The 9258-nt window shown below is 37.8% G+C and overlaps 1 protein-coding gene across 1 annotated transcript; it reads left to right on the forward strand.

Moving 5' to 3' along the window:
• Positions 1-256: 256 nt before the first annotated feature.
• Positions 257-8936, forward strand: LOC128031075 (guanine nucleotide-binding protein-like 1). Its single transcript, XM_052619292.1, has 12 exons — positions 257-473; positions 3127-3280; positions 3399-3535; positions 4421-4572; positions 5168-5239; positions 5536-5728; positions 5826-5921; positions 5999-6181; positions 6634-6812; positions 6920-7094; positions 7229-7369; positions 7571-8936. The coding sequence occupies exons 1-12, from the start codon at positions 401-403 to the stop codon at positions 7810-7812; spliced, it is 1797 nt and encodes a 598-aa protein (XP_052475252.1). The 5' UTR covers positions 257-400; the 3' UTR covers positions 7813-8936.
• Positions 8937-9258: the final 322 nt, after the last annotated feature.

Here is a 9258-nt window from a genome sequence, read left to right on the forward strand (position 1 = left end):
AGATTTATTTGTAGTTAATCATACTTGCATTTAAGATTGGTGTTTCTAACATTGGATTGTATAACAGTCAGTTTCATTTCTAAGACAAGACTGCACCACTTAATCAAAAATCTGGGGGTTCAAAATAACTGTTTTATCGTTTTTCATTTGTAAACAGAAGTCGCATAAAGTGAACAGTTGCAGTTAAAGAAGAGAACATTTGAACGAGAGTCGATCAAATGTATTTCTGACGCCTAGCGTTGAATGCGTTGAAGATCATAATGGTAGCGTCCGTCTACCCCAGTCATAGAAAAGTCCACGCGAGTAACGGAGAAACTTCACGAATGAAAATATTTAACGGACGAGGAGGACATACGTCCTCGCCCATTCTTTCTAGTTTCATCTTTTGACTAATGCGAATATGCCACGCAAAAAGCCTTTTAGTAACAAACAGAAAAAGAAGCAGCTCCAGGTGAAACGCGGGAAGAAGAGAGGTGGGTAACTAACTTTAGCTTAGCTGAGTTATTAGCCCGCTACAAGCTACATTAGCCACGTGACGCATTGTTTTATGATTTATATTTTAGTATGCAGTAATGTGTGAGCAGCTTTCCACATAAGTTACTAGAGCATTCACTGACCTACTACAATGCTGTAAATACTTTGTTTGCTAAGTTTCTGTGGGGGTGTGTAACCAAACTTGACGAGCATAAAGCAGTGCGTTGCTGTTTTTTTTTATATGTGCTATGCAAATAAGAAGAAACGCTTAATTTCAACCACAGCAACCGTAGAAATGAGGTGAACAGTGAACTGATGTTGAAAGGAGGTGATTGTGATAAGCATTTTGCTGTAGTTAGCGCTTGTGTCATGCGGTAAATAAGTGCGCAGACTCAGCGTGAAGTTAAGTTACGTAATACCAAAACAAAGCGACCGATACACACTAAAGCAGGCTGAATTAACTGCTGTTCGCTTGCATTTCTAGAAGTATTTGGGTCCAGTACACAGCAAAACCAGCCAAAATACCTGCATATGAACTAGTGAACGCATTAAAGGCATAATTATGCCGTCAGTGCAAAGCACACTGCACTTTTCCGACAGAAACTGTAATGGCAATAAAGTGTTATTTATGGAGGCATGTGACTGGTTTCTGAAGATCAGTCACAGTGGATGACACCGTTTAAGACAGCGCAAAACAGGTTGACAGGTTCTTTTCCGCTTCATCAGTAAAGCAGATACACAGAAAGACTAAATTCCAGTAGAAGTGTAGAATTTCTAAACTTCTCTGTGTTGACCTGATCATCACTCTTGTGTGTGTTAAACACAATCTACTACATACGAACAACGTAATTTTAATGAAAAATAACAAATGAAAAAATATATCATGATCTATGACAAAAAATACTATTATAAACTAGGTTAGTAGATAATTCAGCAGCAAAAGATACTTTAGATTCTAGAAAAATCATGGATGCCCAATAATTTTATAAAATGAAGTGAAATATTTTATTTGCAAATAAAAGTGAATAAGTCTAAAATCTGGTAACATTTACAAATTGCCCTTTGCATTGTTGTAAAATACATGAATGTAAAAACAACTATATACATTTATATAGAAATCTAAAAGATGTTTCTTTTAAAAGTATAGCACAGTCATAAAGGCAGCAACATATAATAGATAGGACAGTACAAGAAATACTATTAATAATCTTTGATTGCGCAGAAAAGTATTATAATACTAAAGGCAGAGCATCCTGTGCTCAGAATGATGAGCTTGAAACAACACCGAGTCACAGTGTGCAGGCTGCGCAGCCCACATAGAGAAATTAGTACAACACACAAGCTGCTCGGCTCACGTTCATTTTCAGTTCTCTCTTCACAGCAGTTCAGTCAGTGTCCTGTTTGAGTAAATGAATTACTCCACGATATTGGTTAATTTAGACTCAGAGACCGTGTCAGCCACCTTTAAAAAGTGAATAACTTACGTAATTTGTGGGTTAATGCTTACTGGAGATGCGAACAGTTTCAAACGATTCGATTTGATTCGAAAACGATTTGGTCAACTGGTTCAAGCGATTTACTAAGAAGAACCGTACATCACTAGTACAAAGGGAAGAGATATTGATTAAATAAATGTATGTTAGTTTAATGAGCCTTTTCTTTGAACAGTTTTAATCCTCAGTTACTGACCTCTTGAAGATAGTTTAATAGTTTTGACTATAGTAACCGAACGCAACACATAATTTGATTGCTGAATAGAGGATGACAGACAGCCGCAGTGGAAAGAGTTTATGTGAACTTGAATTTAATGACTTGAGTGTTAATCTGTGCTTCACATTTACTATCTAACAGCTTCAGAACACTTGAAATATGTGCACGGAAATTTTTTGGTGCTTTTGAATGTTTTTGTGCCTTTCCTGGAGCTCAACAATAACACAGAATAGTATTCGCACAATATCGGATTTGGATCTGTCTCGTCTGATCGGAGCCGATTCCGATCCCGAGTATCTGATCGATGAATCCCTAGGCCATGCAGCACTGCTTTAGAGAAGAGGAAGAAAAATAGGCGTGCATGTAAAAATCTATTCATATATAAATCACAATTCATAATTTGTTGACAATTCATGAAAGTTTCATAATCAATCTTCTAAAGCAGCGGTTCTCAATCCTGTTCCTCGGGTCGCCCTGCTCTGCATCTCTCTCTCTCTCTCATTGAGATCATTAGCGTTATACATGGACCCGCTTGCGGTTGCTGTACTGTATTAAAGCTTTCGTAAGAATAAAACCATATATTAAAAGCTAACATAAGCAGTAGCATTCACAAATAACAGCATATCAAAAAGTATGAGGCATCAACTCCAGTTACTTGCATACTCTGGTGGTTGTAACTATATAAGACACTTGTATTTTGGGACAGTGTACGCTTATTATGTTCCATTCAATTTATTCCTTGCATTTTCTTTACTTAAATAGTCTTAACGTACCTTCATAAAAACTACAGAAACCCTGGATTGGAAGTACACAATGTTTTTCACAGTAAATGGTGTATAATTCAGAAATAAAAAAAAAACTTGGGAATCATTACTTTGCTTTGGAACCACATTCTAGACAGAAAACACTCTTTAAAGTTTCTGAATGTGTGTTTGTGTACAGGAGAAACTGGTTCAAGTCACAGTAGCCGAAATGCCAGTGTGGAGAGAGGAGCTGGTAGAGACAGACAGTCGGATACATCAGACAGCGAGACGACAGACATCAAGAGGATCAACCATCAGCCTGGCTCCAGAGACGGCAGATATGACCCCAACAGGTGAGACGGGACTGGCAAAAATAGTCAGTCCAGGCTTGTCTTATTAGTTCAGCATCAGCTATTTTGGCAGGGGCATGTTTCATCCTGTTTGTTAATCTTATAATGGCTTGTTTTGCAGATTCCGTCTGCACTTTGAGAAGGAGAGCAAGGAGGAAGTGGAGAGGAGGAAAAAAATAGCGATGGAGAAAATCCTGAAGCCCGTGGCAGAAAAGGAACTAGAGATTGATATGAATCAGATCTACCCAGAAGAGAAAGGTATTTATGCTACGTGTAACTAAAAGTGTTCAAATACTGTTATGATAATAAACTTTACATATTGTAGGGAATTGTCTTCACAAAACAAGCCAAAGTGTCACTTTCACAATTACAACATCTGATGCTGCAGCGTCTTTGTCAAAAAAAAAAAGAGTGTACGGTATGACTGCTGTTAAATAGATGAGTCAATGACTTGTCAAACATATTGGGTCTGTTTACATCCATTTGCTGTTAAAGAACAGGACATGTGTTTTCTCTATAAATTCTGTACTCTTTTGCCTAAAAAAAATAAATAAATCAAGCACTAAATGCAAACAAACTACAATCCAACATTTTAGGGTTGATACATTTTTAATGTTTATTAAATAAGTCTTAAATGCTCACAAAGGTTGCATTTATTTTATTACAAATTAAGAAAAACTGTAATATTGTGAAATATGTTTACAATGTAAAATTTTAAAATTAAAATTATTAAATATTTTTCCTGTAAAGGCAAAAGCTGAATGTTCAAAAGTCAACATTGCTCAAGTATTCAGTGCCACATAATCCTTCAGAAATCATTCTAATATGCTGATTTGGTGCTTAAGAAACAATTCCTAATATTTATAAAAATGTGGAAATTGTGCTCTGCATTTCACTCATCCAAGTGTGTACACACACCATGAACACACAGAGTGTATACCGGTAGTTATAATTATAATACATATTATACATAGTTATAATAAATATATTAATGTATAATATATGTATTATAATGATAGGTTACTACCCATTTTGTCATTGAAGTAATTATACTGAAATAACTATATTTAGTTTTTTACTGTGATATTGCTTTTGATCCATGTTGTTATGTCTTCATTTCACTTTCATTTTGTCTAATAACAGGACTGAATTTCCCACGGCGGCCCTCATGGCATTACAACATGCAACGAGAAGAGTTACTGCGGAAAGAGGAGAAGTCATTTCTGGAGTATCTGGAGGTTCTTCACTCCAAGAACCCACCTGGTACCCTCAGCCACTTTGAGCACAATCTCGAGGTGAGGCACGTTCTGTTACAAAACACACAACTGAAGTACTTTGAAAAACAATGTTTTATCAGCGACCAGAATTTGATTGCTGCTGAGTCAATAGCTGTAATGAAATAGGTTTTTTTTTTTTTGCACTCGAGCATCTGTTGGCTCAGTGCTGGGGGCAAACACTATAAAGTGATTCACTGGTTTAGGTGCTGTTGCCTTTCTCAAACCATGTGACACATAAAACTGTTGTGTTTGCTTAGTGCAACGCACCACAATATTGTGCAGATACCTTTAAGAGATAACAAGCTTTCTTTCTAAGATCACTGGATCACAGTCAATTCATTGTTTTTTTACAGTCTCCAATTTTCAGATAGTTTTGGATTAATGAAGCAGTAGGAGACCATAAAATGGCTGAGCCATAAACCTGTCAAGTCATTATTTTACCTAAAGTGGGCCAAAGGACTAAGAACAAGTTGGATAATACAAAAGAATGTGAATAACAGATCACTACTGAAATTCAGACAGATGAATCGGTGTTCTTTCAAAAAAACACTATTTAAAAAAAAATAGGTCCTTTTTTCCCCTACTGCTGACTGAATGACTCTTTCTCTCTCAGACATGGAGGCAGCTGTGGAGAGTATTGGAGATGTCTGATGTCGTTCTTCTCATAGTGGATATCAGATACCCAGTAAGTGTACCACTTTAATGCCTTTTGAGACTTTTAGCAATTTTCAACAGATCATCAAATTTGCATAGCCATTACACTAAATGAAGGCGAGTGTCAAATTATGCAAACTGACTTAATAAAATCCCCACTAGGTGGGGCCAGAGATTATATTACATTTAATCTCAGAAAACGGCACTTTTTTTATTGCTATACATTTTTAGCAAAAGAAATATGGTGTGGAGGACTCAGTGTATAGTACTCATATTCGAATCATCATTGGCGTTCAGTACAAGCAAACATTATCACTCTGTGTGTAGGTGCTGCACTTTCCTCCTGCTGTCTATCACTACATCACCGTTGAGTTAAAGAAGAACATCATCCTGGTGCTCAATAAGGTGGACTTGTGTCCCGCCCCGCTCGTTTTGGCTTGGAAGCACTATCTGACTAAACAGTTCCCACAGTTGCACTGTGTCTGCTTCACCTCGCACCCAGGACAACCCTACAGCACACGTGAGAGAGTCTTTTCAGTATCAGTGCTGTAACTATTGTATGATCAGAACAAAATAGATAAGAATATAAATGCTTCCTTCATCTGTACTAACTGCAGTTCTACAGAAGAAGAGGATGAGGAAGAAAGTCCGATGGAATGCTGGAGGCCCGATCCACATCATGAGAGCGTGTCAGGAGATCACAGCAGGAAGAGGTTAGATCGCCTCCTCCCAGATATCAGTACTGGAACACATGGGAGTATTAAATGATGATGATGGTTGTGGTTTATAGTGGATTTGAGTAGCTGGGAGAAGAAGATCCAGAGGGATTCTGTTTTCTTGGAAACGGAGGGGGATCCGGCTGATGATGAATCGGAATCTGTGTTGATGGAGCATCATAGTGACATTGCCATGGAAATGAACAGTCCCTCGCAAGAACTTTATAAAGATGGAGTACTAACATTGGGCTGCATAGGTAAAAGCCTGTTACCATCAAATCAGAACTGACACAATTTTTACAGAATATTGCAGCATTTATTACATCAATTATTGATCTGTTCACATCATTATGTTTATAAATGAATGTGCCCTCGTAATTCTTCATCAAAACTATTAATATCACCTTGCTTCAACAACTCTTTTCTCATAGTAACATGCACTGGCACAATGACAAGACAATAATTGCTCACATGAGATTATCAGCAGTTAGCAAATTCCTGTCCCATCCTACATTTTTATCCACCAAGAGAATTGAATTTCAAGGAAGAAAAGACCATCTTAAGTTCCATTTCATTCTGAAATTCAAAAAGTGTTGTTCTAGATCCGTGTCAGTTAGCTTTTATATGAAGTCTCTTCTCCTTGATGTGTAAATTGAAATTCATTCATTTTTTTTAATATTCATATGGAGACTTTTTGCACTTTTTCCAGGTTTTCCTAATGTAGGCAAATCTTCAGTACTAAACAGTCTGGTTGGCAGGAAGGTCGTGAGTGTGTCCCGAACCCCAGGTCACACGAAATATTTCCAAACATACTACCTCACTCCCACTGTCAAACTGTGTGATTGTCCTGGGATTGTCTTCCCTTCCCAAGTGGACAAGCAGCTACAGGTAAAAACTGCATGATACTCTATCATTTCTGAAAGTGAAGTCATCCAGTCTGCGTTTTGTTTATGTTTGTCTATGTGTGTGCGTGGGTTATTTATCTTCTCAAACAGATCCTGGCTGGTATATATCCAGTGTCCCAGCTGCAGGAGCCTTACAGTTCAGTAGGATATTTGTGTGAACGGACCAACTTCCTGTCTGTATTAAAGCTGACACATCCTGACCACACCCCCGAAAGCCCACACAACTCCAGCACACAGGACTGGACAGCATGGGATGTGTGTGAAGGTGCCCGTCCTGTTTTGAAATGGCATCATTCAATTCATATTTAACATTCGACTGGGGGAAGAAACGTGGAGAGATGAAAAGTTTTTTTTTTTATTGTTTTGTCTACACTCACGTATGTATTTTACATTTTTTAGCCTGGGCTGAGAAGAGAGGGTATAAAACTGCCAAGGCGGCCCGTAACGATGTCTATCGAGCAGCCAACAGTCTCCTGCGTTTAGCCATTGATGGACGCATGTGTCTTTGTCTGCAACCACCTGGATACGCTCCGAGTAAAGGTCAGAGGTCAAAACACTATGAATCATATCATCCGTCACTCACTCCAAAACTTCTGTCTTCAGAATATGAAGAAATAGTTTTCTTCATGGTGAATTTAATAAAATGTTTGCATTTATTCTATTATAATGTTGAATGTTGAATCTGTATCTGACCTGTGAAGATTATATGGCAATAGATTGAACTAAATTCGTTCTCTTCAGATGAATGGGAATCACACCCAGAGCTGTCCGAGATCATCGTTCTACAAGGAAGGAATGATGAAAAGGATGAGTGTGGTGAGAGGGAAGACGAGGATGAATCCAGCTCAGAGCTGGAGGAGGACAACGATCCAGATGGCGAAGAGGATGCTGATGGGGATGATGAAGATGATACCGTGAAGGCTGACAGGAAGGGCTTCACTCTCAACATGTACAGTGTGCTGGGAGAGAATGAGTGTGCGTGAGGGATGAGATCAATGTTCATTCCATGTTCATGCATTCCAGTTGTTTTTTATTACCATCTCTATGCGACCATCTTATTTAAATCTGCAATGTTTCAATCAAAGGACTGTATAAAGTTTTGAATTTAAACGCTACACGTTTATTTTGCATTTGACCCTCATTACAGACTTATACAGCCCATTGTATAGACAAAAAACCCCCATTCTACCTATTTTTACTGGGTGTGTTTTTGCAGCCTCTCTGTGCCTCTGTATCTTCCCTGCTTTTCATTTATCATAATCAGATAATTATCAGAATGCTTTGAAACCTTTTTGAGAGGGCAGAAGGAATGTCTGAACAATCAGTGTTACTTAACAAGCATTGATGAATACAATCTCAAAGCAGTGATGCCAAAAGTCAGGTGAGGTCAGAGGTCACTGCTCTGACCTCAAACTGAGTTGCCCATGTGAATGTATTTTCCCTTCAGTGTCCGTACCACAAACCTCTGCATGCAGGGCAGAACCAGCCGTGTTTGAGTATAAGAGAACATGCTTTTGACTTCAGAAGATTATTTTGGTAAAGAGAAGTTATAGACACTCAAAGCACTTTCTAAAGCAAGAGGAAGCAACCAGCAGTCTTTTATTGTTGTGAACTTTTAATTTCTGAGCAGATATACATTTATTATGTGGGTAATGAAGTGTGGGTGTTGTTGAGAGTTGCGGTGGGAGTGAATTTATGCCACAAAATGTTATAGACTATGCAAAGTTTTCAGAGATGTCAGAAAAACCTGACAAGTGATCAAGTAATTAAAAGGAGATTGTGTAGCACACATCATACGTGCATACTAACACAAGCCACTCAAAGATATTGGAGTCATGTTATTTTGGACTTAAAGTGCATTCGTTAGAGAGTGGGTTGGTTTTGAAGAACTCGAGTTTGTGCACTTTTGCTGTAGGACTGATGCTGTGCAGAGATACCGTTAGAAGGGAGCTGGTTTCCTGCTTTTCAGCCTCCAGTCCTATATGCCTTTGCTTGGGGATTTCATGTGGGTGTGTCTTTGTTTGTGTGATAATGTGTGGATCATTCTTTATTGAAATGTTGTTATTATACTGACAGAAACAAACCTGCAATAAAAACCTTCCCCTGACTCTTTGTGATCTGTATTTGTGCACGAGGACACCGCTACTCTTAACAAACATAATGTCAGTGTAAATGACAATATAATATAACTGAAAGTATAATGTAGGCAAACATAAAATCAAAGTAGCATCTGGGCTGGAAATGTTTACTTTAACTTAAAATGAATCAGAATAGCAAATTAACATCTTATAAAGCAATCACAAAAAAAAGTATAACTTTCACTGGAAAAGGGTTTGACATTATGCAGTCAAAATTCGATCTATTGCATGTATTTAACAAACAAATTGTTAATTTTCATTTCATGCCAAAATTCGTAAATAACATTGAAA

Source organism: Carassius gibelio, chromosome A16 (assembly GCF_023724105.1).
Source record: "Carassius gibelio isolate Cgi1373 ecotype wild population from Czech Republic chromosome A16, carGib1.2-hapl.c, whole genome shotgun sequence".
Taxonomy (NCBI): domain Eukaryota; kingdom Metazoa; phylum Chordata; class Actinopteri; order Cypriniformes; family Cyprinidae; genus Carassius; species Carassius gibelio.